We start from the raw sequence: 13950 nt of genomic DNA on the forward strand, positions 1-13950 counted from the left end.
GGGGATTCCCGGGTGGCTCAGCAGTAGAGAGTCTGCCTGCAATGCAGGAGCTGCAGGAGGCTCGGGTTCGATCCCTGAGTGGGGCAGATCCCCTGGAGGAGGGCATGGCAACCCACTCCAGTATTCTTGCCTGGAGAATCCCATGGACGGAGGAGCCTGGTGGGCTACAGTCCATGGGGTCGCAAAGAGCTGGACATGACTGAAGTGACTGAGCAAGGATCTCCTTGGGGGTCTTTGCTCTGAAATTTGTCTCAAGGAGCTCCAGGTAAACCCTCAAGGACCTCAGAGCATTTGGAAAACTAAAACCTCTATAAGCCTTGTCCCTGCTGATCCCAGGGAAGAAGGGAGTTTGTCCTCTTCTGATCCCAAGTCCCTGGGCATCACCAGCTCAGGGTGACCTGAGTCACCTCTGAGCACCAGCCAAACGGCTCAACAGCCAGCAACTCCACAGCTTGGAATCCATGGGGAGCTGGGAAGGGGCCTTGGGTGGCCTGGAGGCGGCACGGCAGTAGTCCAAGCCTTCCCTTCCCAAGCTCCCAGCACAGGCACCCCAGCCCCTGTCCAGTGGCCCAGGCCCAGGCTACCGGGGGTGAAGGGTCGGGCCAGGCTCCCTTCCTCCTCCACAGGGAGGCAGCCCATTGCCTCTGGAGAGACTGGAGCCTCACGGGTAGCCAGCAGCACCCCCGGTGGCACAGGAGACACGGCCCCAAGTGCAGGAGGGAAAGAAGCCCGGTCCCCGATGGGGTTGACCGGCCGGTTCGGCTCTGCAGGCAGTCGGAAGCCAGAGCTGCGGCGCAGGACCGAAGAGGTTAACGCGCATCTGCCTCCGAATGTTAATATGTCTAGGTGATGTCAGTGGGAGCCGGGGAAGGAGGGAGGGGAGAGCGGTGGGGATCGCAGGCGGCGGAGGCTGCCGGGCAGCCCGAGGAAGACCCCCCTTCCGGACTGCGGGGCTCCGGGAGCCCGGGCTTGGGACCCGCACGGGAGCCTGCGGCAGCCTGCGTGGGCGGACGAGCGAGCTAGCACCCGCGGCGCCGGCGGGATGGACCTGGAAGCCTCGCTGCTGCCCACCGGCCCCAATGCCAGCAACACCTCGGAGAGCCCGGATAACCTCACCTCGGCCGGTGAGACGCGCTGGAGGGCGGGCCTCCCGCCGAGGGTGGGAAACGGGAAGGTTTCACCTCTGAGCTAAACTGCTTGCGAAACTTTATGCCAGTTCTTGGGAATGAGATGGGCAGTCTGCCCTCCCGGAGGGCCAGGGGAGAAGGGGACTACGGGGAAGAAGGGGCCGAGGCAGAGGCATGCTAGGAAGTGGTCTCGGATGTTGCCAGCTGCGAGGGAGGCAGGGGAGGGCTGCTGAGGAGTTCCAAAAATGCTTTGCCGGAAAAATTCCAGGCTAGAAAAGCAAGAGAAACTGGAGGGCTTTATGTAGGGAGATGGCTGGAAGCTCACTCATTCACCCATCCCCTTGATTTTTTTCACTTGAACTACGTGATCTGGTGGGGTCTGAAACATCCTTACTGCCTCCTCCACGAAAGAGGCGTGGGAAGCAATAATTCCCAGAGAGGCGAGGGGATTAACTTTGCTGGTGAAAGAGGCTTCCTGACATTTCCAGCGCTGAGATGCCCTGGGATTCTAGCTTTGAAGGGGAAGAGAAGGAAGAAAACAGAGGAAAGGTTTGCATGGAGAAAATTGTCGGGTGGCTGGGCTGCAGCACACAGTTCAGTCTAGTCACTCAGAAAGCCCAGGTTCAGAAGCTGGGACCCAGGAGAGGGGAGGGCTGTGGGCCTGATGGCCAAAAGCCTCCACGAGACAGTCACCCACAGAGATCCCCAGCAATCAACGCACGGCTTCCAACCAGCGACTCCTAAAATGAAATGAGCAGGGCTGCAAATAGGAAACGAAGAAACACACCCTCGCGCCCACACATGCACAGACGTTCCTGTCCTGCTGGCTATTTCGATAATGTTTCCTGGTGGAGCCCCGAGGCCCACAGAACCGTTCTCTGCAGACAGCTGTGGTTCTTGACGCTGCGCCTTCTGAGAAAAAGCAGGAGGCAAAGGGACTGGTCCTTTAATGAACAGGTGGTGCAGGAGACTCTGGTGGAATTGAGCAGGGAGCCGGTGCAGGAGGGCCCGGGGTTACGTTTAGCAGCCGTGTGGGCAGGGAGGATGGCAGGGAAGATTCCAGATGAAAGATGGGCCCTGAGCTGAAATGGCAGGTGGATGGAGAGGTGGGCAGGCGCATGGCTGGAGGCTGAGCATGCCAGTAGGAGTTCAGCCCTCGGAGAGCAGAGTCCATGTCAAATGGTCGACCCTTGCTCCTTCTGTCCCCAGGGCTGCCTCCTCGCACAGGGAGCATCGCCTACATCAACATCATCATGCCTTCGGTGTTTGGCACCATTTGCCTCCTGGGCATTGTCGGGAACTCCACGGTCATCTTCGCGGTGGTGAAGAAGTCCAAGCTGCACTGGTTCAGCAATGTCCCCGACATCTTCATCATCAACCTCTCGGTGGTGGACCTCCTCTTCCTCCTGGGCATGCCCTTCATGATCCACCAGCTCATGGGCAATGGAGTCTGGCACTTTGGCGAGACCATGTGCACCCTCATCACGGCCATGGACGCCAACAGTCAGTTCACCAGCACCTACATCCTGACCGCCATGGCCATTGACCGCTACCTGGCCACCGTCCACCCCATCTCCTCTACCAAGTTCCGGAAGCCCTCTGTGGCCACCCTGGTGATCTGCCTCCTGTGGGCCCTGTCCTTCATCAGTATCACCCCCGTGTGGCTCTATGCCAGGCTGATCCCCTTCCCGGGGGGCACCGTGGGCTGCGGCATCCGCCTGCCCAATCCAGACACTGACCTCTACTGGTTCACCCTGTACCAGTTTTTCCTGGCCTTTGCCCTGCCCTTCGTGGTCATCACGGCCGCCTACGTGAGGATCCTGCAGCGCATGACGTCCTCCGTGGCACCCGCCTCTCAACGCAGCATCCGGCTGCGGACAAAGAGGGTGACCCGCACGGCCATCGCCATCTGCCTGGTCTTCTTCGTGTGCTGGGCGCCCTACTACGTGCTTCAGCTGACCCAGCTGTCTCTCAGCCGCCCGACGCTCACCTTTGTCTACCTGTACAATGCGGCCATCAGCTTGGGCTATGCCAACAGCTGCCTCAATCCCTTTGTGTACATCGTGCTCTGTGAGACGTTCCGGAAACGCCTGGTCCTGTCGGTGAAGCCAGCGGCCCAGGGGCAGCTCCGCGCCGTCAGCAACGCCCAGACAGCTGATGAGGAGAGGACAGAAAGCAAGGGCGCCTGACACTTCCCCCTGCCACCCTGGGCACCTCCACGTCAGGACTCCACAGCAGACCATGGGGAGAGACGCTGAGAGCAACCCAAGACCGCTCTGGGAGGTTGTGGGGAGACGGGGTGGTAAGCGGTGGTCACAGACCACTGGGGAGGCTTGGAGCCGGGTTTGGGGGCTCCAAGCATTAGAAATCTCCTTCCTAGAGCTGGATGGACCTTCAGGTTGAACAGACACTGAGCAGGAAGACTGGTTTAAATGTTCACTGAGCCCTACACCTGCTAGCTCTCAAATGTCTTTTTCCCAAGAGGAGAATTAGAAGGCTTCTGGCCAAATTTGTTTAAAATCAGGCAGGGCTCGTGTGTGCGCAGCAGTACGGCAGAGGGCCCTGGGGAGATGGGAAAGGTGACAGAGCCTCAATGCCCTTTCCTGTCTCTCACGGGTAGGATGGAAGGCAGCCTTTCTCCCAAGCTGGAGGATGATGAAGAATAAAGCATGCGGGCTCTCCAGGTTCAAGCATCCTGTGTCAATTTCCCTTTATCTCTAAGTGATGCATGTTTCTTTGGGGGGTGGGGATGGGGCTCTGAGCCCACACGAGTAAAAGCCCAATTTGCTAGGAGATCCACTACCCGGGAATGACAAGGCTCTCTTGGGAGGGTGCGGGTGGGTGCTTTGAAATTAAGAAAAATGGGGAGGGGCAAGGGGGCTTTGCAGCTGTGAGGACATTGTCTCCATGGGGTGCATTTGTCAGTCACCAGATCCAGAGTGACACCCATCAGGGTCCTGCACGTTCAGGGTTCATTCTAAGGCCTGGAGCTTTGAACATCAGCTTTTTGCTCCAGCCCTTTCTCTCTGAAGTTAAAAAAAAAAAAAAACGAATAAAGGAAAATCTCCACCCACATCTCTCTGGATGCTCCTGCATAATTGCTTGGGCCTGGGGGTTGGGGGGAAGCGGTGGGGGTGGGTGGCCAAATAGGGAAGGAGGGGTCTCTTGGCTGTGGAATCCAGACCTTGGTTCAGGCTGCATTGTAGGAAGCAAGAAGCAGGGGATCTGCTTGTCTAAACCCACAGGGAAGATCACACAAATGGAATTACTGTGAATTCATTAAATGGAAATTTCGCTGCCAGGCTTGTTCTCGGACTCTGCTTCCCATCTTCTGCTCAGAAACACTTGGTTGTTACCATTGCCGGCTGTAACGAGTCCCACCCACCACCTCCTCCGCTGAGTCACAAGTTGCAGGGCTGGCTTCTTGGGGCAGCCTGAACCTGAGCCTGCCTCTTGCTGCGGCTGCGAAGATCGTGAGCCACGTTGAGCAGGAAGATTACAGATGGGGCCGCTGGGCGGCAGCCAAGGATGCTGCGTCTCAGCTTCTTCAAGAGAGAAACCCGGAGCCAGGCGTCCTGCATGAAGACGTGGATGAGACAGTGGGAGCAAACTGTGCCTCCTGATTCATCCAGACACATCCTTAAAGCAGGTGAATCAGCAGAGCCTCTTCTTGGTCCTTATTTTTCACTGTGGAGTTGCAGCAGGTAGCCTGTTTAGCAAACTTCTGGGCAGCCTCTTTGGGTCTTGGGGAGCTTTTTCTAATCATTAGTATTAGTATTTCCCTCTTGCATTCCATTCCACCCAGTGCATGGGGAGTTGGGGTGGTAAGGGGTGGGGATAGTTAGTTTTCCTTACCCTCTAAAGTGGGGTCACAGGTAAGCTCCAAATCTACTTGAGATGTACATCCCACAAAAGAAAAGCAACTCTTATGGGAGCCTTAAGGAACCCCTACCCACTGGTTCTGCAAAAGGAGGTTTTCCTGTATCTGGTTTGCCTGTGGAAGGCTTCCCTGGGTCTGTCTTCCCCACTCCCTCCCCCTTCAAGGAGGAATCTAGGAGAGGAAATAGGTGAGATGGCCTCTCCCAGGAAATGCAGGTGACCAAGGCTACAGGTGGGTGAGTGGGCGGGTGAATGACCTGCTGAAGTCCCCATAGACTCTCAATGCCATATTGAAAACTGAAGTTGGAGCAAAGTGGGTGGAGACAGGAACGTGAGTGGTGGTGATGCAGACAGAACCGAGGGGAGAGGACTGGGGAGAGGTGAACTCATGGCTGGAGAGGGAAAAGGGGACAGAGAGGTTATCATGGGGGTGGGGGCCACCCTCACCAACATGTCTTTCCCCAGCCCAATCCAGCAGTCACCTGAACAGACTGGCGTCTACAGCAGTGGTCCAGGCAATGGAAACATCCTGGATTAGAGCAGCAGCAGTGGAGATGGAGAAAGAGACACATATGTGAGATACATTTGTAAAGCAGAAGCCACAGGGCCTGGGATGAGCTGGCTGTAGAGGATGAAGGAGAAATAGAAACTTGGAAGTCACTGGCCTCCAGGGAGATGGGATGGTCTCAGGAAAGAGTGAGTGCAGAGTCAGAGGGAAAGAGGCTTGACATTTCCATGCAGAGGTTGAACAGAGAAGGAACAGTCAAGCCAGTAGAGACATCCGTAAGAGGTAAGTAAGCAATGACCAGAGAAGTAGAAGGCAATCAGAAACTGTGGCATCACAGAAACAAGAGAAGAGTCATCTAAGGAACAGTGGTAGGCTGGACCAAAGCTGTCCAGGAGGTCAGGTGGATGAGGCGTGGAAGGGCCCATTGGATGTAAGATCATGGTGGTCACTGGGGACCACAGTTGGCTGGGGCTGAGCAGTGACCCCCTCTTTTAGAGAAAGCAAATCCTCCCAAGTTTGCTGCAATCCCTGCCACCACTCCCTACTGTCTAAAGCTTGGTCTGAGTCACTTTTGTTTCCCCTGGTTCCTGAAAGTATTTATACCTGCAACACTTGTTCGGGAGCAGTAAGTACTGTATTGCAGCATATTTATTTATGTATTTATTTATTTGTATATTGTTGGCGGCACCGCACAGCTTGTAGGCTCTTAGTTCCGCCGCCAATGATGGGACATGTGACATTGGCAGTGAAAGCACCACGTCCAAACCACTGGACTGCCAGGGAATTCCCTGAACATAATTTTTAAAAGGTGATTTTTAAATTTCTGCTAGACACAGAGAACATACAGTTTAACCATGTTTGTGTTAATCATATTACTTTTCCTATCCTGTCCTCCATGAAGCTCCATGGGTTGCTCCAGGTTCTTTCCCTTCTCTGATTGATCGCAATTGACTTACAAGCCTTGCCTCTGCCCTGTGATTTGACCTCTCTGCCCCATGCCTGGGCTTCCCTGATAGCTCAGCAGTTAAGAATCTACCTGCCAACGCAGAAGATGAGAGTTCGGTCCCTGAGTCAGGAAGATCCCCTGGCAAAGGACAATAGCTACGCACTCCAATATTCTTGCCCAGGCAATCCCATGGACAGAGGAACCTCGCAGGCTACAGTTCAAAAGGTTGCAAAGAGTCAGACACAGCTAAGCAGCTAGGCATGCACACAGCCCGGGGCCTGCCTGAACCCTACCCACCTTCTACTCCAGCTCAGTTCCCTACCTCCACACAAAGCCTTCCCAGCCCTCTCCAGCCTGCAATGAGTCAGTCATTCTCTGGGCTCCTATAAAACTTCCAAGTTATGCCACTTATTAGGTGATTAATCTTGCTCTATGTCGACTTGAAATATTGCACAATGTGACAGTTGCGAGTCACATTTTATTGGGGGGCAAAATGAGGACTGCCGCCTGAAGACAGCACTTCAGTTAGCTCTGAGGAACTGCTCCAGAGAGGCAGGGGGAGGGTTAGTGTATATGTGATCTTGGTAAAGGGGAAATATATGCACAATGCAATCAAAGCACATATATTTTGCAGAAGCTTTCTGCTGGTCGTGAGGAGCAGTCATCATCACGAAGGATTTTGGCGCTTTTCCAGATTTGAGGAGGTACAAGATTTAGGCTCATAAAATCGGCTTCTGAACATATCTAACTCCCTGAAGAGCCCCCATCAGCCCAACAGAGAGTGCCTCATTTCTGCTCTCCACTTTGAACTCCTTTCAGGGGTTGTTGAAAATCAGCAGCTGCAGCAGCACATGATTTAATCCTTGTAGAGGTGGATGGCAAGCGCCAATGGCAAGTGCCAATTTGTAGCTGACGTATTGAATTAAAATTTACTATAAAAGGGTAGCTTTATATGTCCTTTAAAAAATGAAAATTCCAAAGTCTTAGAGTTAAGCAATGAGTCTTCCACATTATAAAGCTATTTATAACAGTAATTAAAGTAGTGGTAACATTTAACCTTTATAAAAATGTCACAGAATTCAAATCACAGCTTGAATCCTCGATGATGCAAGTGTCTTACACAGTGAAGGCTTGGTCAGTTTTAAGATAAAATTCCTCCATCTTCCAGAATGTCTCACAAAAGAGCTGAATATATCTCTGTGAGGACAGAAGGCAAGGATGCTAGCTCTGTGAGTTGTCTCTTCTCGTGCGAATCCTAAAACTGATCCTAATCAATCAATCCTAATCAATTAACAGCAAATCCTAATCAATCAATGGAAAGGAGCTTAATGAGAAGACCACTAAAGTCCCCTTTGAATATGGAAAATGCAAAATTGTGTTTCCCTTCTATCTGTGTGTTTCCTTAAGAAACAGGCTTTAAAAAAATCAAAACAAAAACAGGACTTAAGCAGAAGTCTGCTGTGGGGAATTCTAGAAAACATTTTGCTCCCCTGACTAAAGGAAACAGATCAAGTTGGTAGCATCTGGGCTCTTCCTCCTTTCTCCCTGCCTTGAATGCAGATGCATCAGCTGGAGCTACAGCCACTCTCTTGAGATCATGAAGTGACAGTATGAGAATGCAAACCAATGCTCTAAGGCTGATGGGTCAGGAAGACCAAGAGAACATGGGTCCCCAAGGGCATCAGTGACTTGCTGAACCAACATCAACCTCCAGGTTTCTAGGTGTGCAAGAAAATGAATCCTTATTTGTTTAAGCAACTATTCTGTTAACCCTCCTGATAATGTCCTAAGCTTCCAACCTAAATCTTCCTGGTTTAGGAAGTACAGACCCCACCCTAGCTCCACAGATGGGGCCCAACTGTCTTTAACCAGTCACTATCCCATCTCCCTGTTCACAGTGGTTCATTCAGGGGAGGTGAGAACAACCAATGGGAAGTAAGAAGTCAGCCAGGACTTCTGGGAAGGAAAGTGTTGATTCTTCTCTATTTGGAGCTACTGAACAGAGTAGCTCCCAACACCCTCCCCTCTAGACCTGACCTGGGAAACACACGGCTCCACGAGCTGCCAGCAGCCACCTTGGGGAAAAGCTAGGGTAAAACTTTCCTGAGAATGAAGCCAGTTCAGAAGTATCAGAGCTGAAAGACAGAGTGTGAGAATCATTTGACATTGTTTGGGCCTTGATCATCCTTACCTAAAGCTAGGATGCTCTTGAACTCTTTCATTATAGGAGTCAATAAGTTCCGTTTATTTTAACAGCTATTTCAGTTGGGCTTTCTATTATTTGCAATTAGGAAGTCCTGATAAGAAATATATGAACATTTTAGTTGCAGCGTTTGAACTCTCAGTTTCAGCATGTGGGATCTGATCCCTCCTGCTGCAACTAAGATCCAGCACAGCCAAATAAAAAAAATTTTTTTATAAAAGAAAGATATGAACATTTTAAAGATTAGGTTGGTTGTGGACTTTGCCCAAAATTCATATGTGGAGACCCTAACCCATGTGATAGTATTTGTATATGGGCTCTTAGGAGGTAATTATGATTATTATTTTTGGCTGTGTTGGGTCTTAGGCCATGCAGGATCTTTCACTGCAGAGCACTGACCCTCTAGCTGTGGCTCTCAGACTCAGTAGCTGTGGTACACTGCCTTAGTCGCTCCAAGGCGTGTGGGATCTGAGCTCCCTGACCGGGGATGGAACCTGAGTCCCCTGCATTGCCAGGTGGATTCGTAACCACTGGACCACCAAAGAAGTCCTCGTGATTATGTTTAGATGAGGTCGTGAGGGTGGGGCTTTCACGAGAGGATTAGTGCCCTGATAAGACTCTCTCTCTCCACTCACACACACCTAGGAGAGGCCACGTGAGGACGCAGTGAGAAGGCAGCCATTTACAAACCAGGAGAAGAGCTCTCACCAGGAAATAAATCAGCCAGCACTTTGATCTTGGACTTCCAGCCTCCAGAGCTGTGAGAAATAAATTGTCTGTTGTTTAAGCCACCCAGTCTATGGTGTTTTGTTTTAGCAGCTAAAGCTAAGACAGTTGGTAAGAGCCTTTTTAGTTCTAAATGACAAATATCCAACTCAATTGATTTGAGCAAAAAATTCTGGCCTAGTTAGTGGAAAAGTTCAGGACTTGCTAAGCTTTCAGTCATGACTGGATCCAACAGCTCAAGCTCTGTCCTCAGGACTGACTCTCCCTTTCTGTCTTCCCCATGCCCTCTCCCTCTCTCCATTGCTTGGCTCAGTTTTCCTCTCGGTTGCCTCCTTCTCAAGTGATGGGGTCCCCAGTGGAGTAGCAAAGATGACCACCAGCAGTTGTGTGAACTTGTATTGTCCTCACAGGCAGCAACTACAGGATATTAGCCAGGACTTCAGTCCTGCCACCTGACGTGTTCTTGCCATCTTTCCCTCCAAAATCTGTTTCAAAACCTGAAAAAGCTTCTGAATGATCTCCTGTGAGTTACCCACCTTCCCCTTCCACCCAACCAAGCATAAGATCTAGGAACATGGAACACCTTATTGGAATGGATCACATGTTCACCCAAGTGGGGTTATATCACCGGCAGGCCTATTCTGTGTATATGTGTATGTTGTAGTTCTGAAAAGAAAAAGAGAATTTAAATCACCTTAAGTAGAAAGAAGTGTGATGGGCAAAAAGACAATAGACATCCCACCAGGAAGGGTCTCAATAATTAGAGAGGGTGGTGTGGAAAAGAGAATGGGCAAAGGACATGTAGGAGAATCAAAGAAGATTGAGAGGCCAGCCAGGAAGCCAGGTGATTACTATGGAGAATTCTGCACAGGATCTTTAACCTTGAATCTGATGAAAACTCTGGATCCTTCCCCCTGAGTGCACATTGGTACATGCACATGAAACACAGCAAATAAGTCTGGAAGGTTTATAACATCCTCCCCAGTGCCCAAAGAGGAACCCTGGTAATGCAGGAATCTGGGTGTCTGACAGCCAAGTCAGACAGAAGACCCCAGACGGCTGTGAGGAGGCACAGTGCCCACTGTCAGAGTGAAAACAGGCAGGCCTGCTAAGAACAGGACAGAATCTTAGGGACCTTCACCTTGCAGGGCTGGGCAGAAGGAGAAACCAGTAGAGGAACCTGGGGTCAGCTGGAGCGATAGGAGGACAACCTGGAGAGCTTGACATCCTGGAAGTCAATGGAAAGGACCGTTTCCAAGACAAAGAGCACCAGATGCTGCAGAGAGGTCAAGTTGAGGGCTGAAAAGGATGTGTCATGGGTTGAATGTTGTCTTCCAAAAAGGTATGTCCAAGTCTTAAGCCTCAGCACCTGAGACTTTAACCTTTTCTGGGTCTTTGCAGATATAATTAACTTAAGGATCTCAGGATGAGATGATCCTGAACTCAGGGTGGGTCCTAAAGCCTGTGAGCGACGTCCTTGGGTTTTTGTTTTGGTCTTTATGCTGTACTGGGTCTTCACTACTGTTTGTTGCCGTGAGTGGGGAATACTCGCTAGTTGCAGGGCATGGCCTGCTCATTGGGGTAGCTTCTCTTGTTCTGGAGCAAAGGCTTTAGCACAGGGGTGGGCAGGCTTTAGTAGCTGGGCTCTTGGGCTTGAGAATGAGGGCTCAGTAATTATGGCACATAGTGGCCCCGAGGCATGTGGAATCTTCCCACACCAGAGACTGAACCCATGTTCCCTGCATTGGCAGGGGGATTCTTATCCACTGGACCACCAGGGAAGTCCTAAATGATGTTTTATAAAAATATCATTTGTTCTACAGATTCAGTGCAATCCCTATTAAATTGTTGTTTTAGTCACTCAGTCGTGTCTGACTCTTTTGTGATTCCCTGGACTATATAGCCCTCCAGGATCCTCTAACCATTGGGATTTCCCAGGTGAGAATACTGGAGCAGGTTGCCATTTCCTTCTCCATGACCTTGGGTTTTTATTAAAAGAGAAGGAGATTTTAGACACAGAGATACACTGGGGGAAAGCACGTGAAGCCTGAGGCAGAGACTAGAGTGATGTGTCATGAGCCAAGAGACAGAAAGAGCGGGAGAGAGGCGTGGGATGTCTTCTCCCGTGGAAGGTCCTGGAAGGAACGTATCCTGTCCAACAACTTGATTTTGAGTTTGGGGGCCTTCAGAACTGTAAGAGAATAAATTTCTCTCTCTTTTTTGTTGTTTTCATCTATCCAGTTTGGTACCTTGTCCAGCAGGCCTAGGAAATGAATGCAGGGCTTGGATTTAGAAGTAGAGAGGTTGTTGGTTGACCTTGGTGGGTTCTGAAGCATTAGGAACAACTCTCCCAGGATATTTTGACCATGGCGAGGAGGACAGCTATGGCAGAAGCAAAAGCAATGTCATTTAAAGAAAACGTCTTTGGAAAAAACAAAACTGCTAATGAAAAAGTTGGTCCAAAATCAACAGGGTTGAAAGGACAGAACTCAGAACTTCAGGCGGGAGAAACTCACCTGTATAAGCAGATGAACTGGGGTGATGCCAGTTGAAAGACATCCAGGTGCTTTCTCGGGTAATCTCCCTCCTTTTCTGCCTGAAGAGGCTTAAGAACACAAAGAGGAAGAGGAAGTGCTCAGCTTTGAACATCCAAAAATATATTCCTGAGTGTAAAACAAGGGAATAACCTTGAAAGCCAATCTTTGCCAAGAAAGAAAAGGATGTTCTAAATAATGGAAGCAGGCATTAAAATACTCAGACAGGCATGGTGGGTGGCCTAGGTCACCCAGAGTTGTGTCCTGAGCCTGGAGAGAAGCAAGTCAGGGTATGATGCGGTGGGCATGGCCCCAGGACAACCATGCAGAAAGGCAGGGGCCAGGGACGTAGGAGATCCAACACGTGGTCTAGGTCCTCCTTCTGGCCAAACCCAGGGGTTGAGGGGACAGCTGAAAGTACTTGTTTCTTGACTCTTTTTCTATTTGAATCCCTGGGAGGAGATCCATATTGGCTAAGACCTGGGTGCAGCAGGTCAGAGGGGAGAAGAGCCATATGGAGGAGGGGAAATGGCCAGATGAATGACCCACTCCCCACGGCTGCAGGCGTCCTGAAATAACTCAGGTCTGGCAGGGAGATGTGGAGGGGCTGGAGGGCCTGGGGGCCTTAAGGTCTCAGGGCAGGATTCCTCCTGGGATCTCCCTGCTGGTCCAGTGGTGAAGACCCTGCGCTTCCAATGCAGGGGGTTGGGGTTCGATCTCTGGTTGGGAACTGGGATCCCACATACCGGATGACGTGGCCAATTCTTAACATTTACACGTGTATGGAAAAGAGAGCTATTACTTTTGTGGGGGCCCTCATGCACGGGGCAAGGTTCCAGCAGTGGGTGTCAGGGCACTCCAGAAGGCCCTCAGGTGACTACCCTGTGGACCCAGCCACCACCATCACAGACAGTGGCAGCAGAAAAAGAGGAGAAACTTAAAAGGACTGAGCATGTACCCCAAGAGAACTGAGTCATCCACTGGAGACAAATTAAGCTGGAAGACGCTGTGGCACCATGAATCGGCAAATTAGGGCTCCTTCCTATTTCCCTGAAGGCGAGCAGGGGCTCATCAACTCAGTCACAGGCAACTGAGAAGCTACGTTTGTCGGGGCCTTTTTTTCTTGAATAGTAATCTGTGCTCCTGCTTCCCAGGCCATGGTCACCCTGGCAGGGCTCCAGAGGCTGGGAGCAATGATTCTGCGGCTGCTGGAGGGGGTGGGGGCAGGGCTTGCGGCAGAGGGTTCTTGGGGGAGATGAAACAGTTAGTATGAGTGGAGCATGACTCCCCAGGGACTCTCCGGGGATGGCTGCCTGGGGGGAGGATGTAGGAAAATCAAATTCAAGAGTACAAATCAGTACTGTCACATATCCCGGAGGCCAAAGAGAAGCACCAGGTGAGAGAGAGAGAGACCTGGGCTGTTGGATTTTATTTTATTTTTTTTTCTTTTATTTTTATTTTTATTTTTTTTGGCTGTTGGATTTTAAAAGTGACAGTCTGAGAGCCTGTCCCTCGGTTCACTTAATCCTCCCCAAAGTGCTAGGTGTTTGTACAAAACACAAACAAAATCCAGAGGCACCATTTCCCCATGTTTGTGTTCTGAGGCTGGGGTTCACACCAGGTCAGGAGCCACAGCTGGTTTGGATCAGAACCTCCACATCCCGCATGCCCCCACAGCCCGCTGCCTGATTAAAGGAAGACAGGTGATGCTGGCAGGTCACGTTCCCATAGACCCCTTTGCTTTGCCGTTGCTGTTTAGTTGCTAAGTTGTGTCTGACTCTTTTGCGACTCCAAGGATTGTAGCATGCCAGCCTCCTCTGTCCATGAGATTTTCCCAGGCAAGAATACTGGAGTGGGTTGCCATATCCTTCTCCAGTGGATCCTCCTGACCCAGGGGTCGAACCTGCTTCTCCTGCATCGGCAGGTGTATTCTTTACCATCTGAGCCACCGGGGAAGCCCTGATCCCTTTGCTTAGGGGGAGATTTAAAGTTGGCTGCCATCTCGTCCTAGAGGAGCCAGCCCTCTG

At 51.1% G+C, this 13950-nt stretch overlaps 1 protein-coding gene across 1 annotated transcript; it reads left to right on the plus strand.

The window, feature by feature from the left end:
* MCHR1 (melanin concentrating hormone receptor 1) lies at positions 592-4202 on the plus strand. Its single transcript, XM_018048808.1, has 2 exons — positions 592-1124; positions 2337-4202. Exons 1-2 carry the CDS (start codon positions 1043-1045, stop codon positions 3314-3316), a joined length of 1062 nt encoding a protein of 353 aa, XP_017904297.1. The 5' UTR covers positions 592-1042; the 3' UTR covers positions 3317-4202.

This window comes from Capra hircus, chromosome 5, assembly GCF_001704415.2.
Source record: "Capra hircus breed San Clemente chromosome 5, ASM170441v1, whole genome shotgun sequence".
NCBI classification, from domain to species: domain Eukaryota; kingdom Metazoa; phylum Chordata; class Mammalia; order Artiodactyla; family Bovidae; genus Capra; species Capra hircus.

Excerpts from the sequence above, each read along its gene's own strand:
- MCHR1 (XM_018048808.1), top strand. The coding sequence starts at position 1,043 with ATGGACCTGGAAGCCTCGCTGCTGCCCACCGGCCCCAATGCCAGCAAC. Across the intron at positions 1,125-2,336 it reads GGATAACCTCACCTCGGCCG|GGCTGCCTCCTCGCACAGGG; the intron begins GTGAGACGCGCT and ends TTCTGTCCCCAG.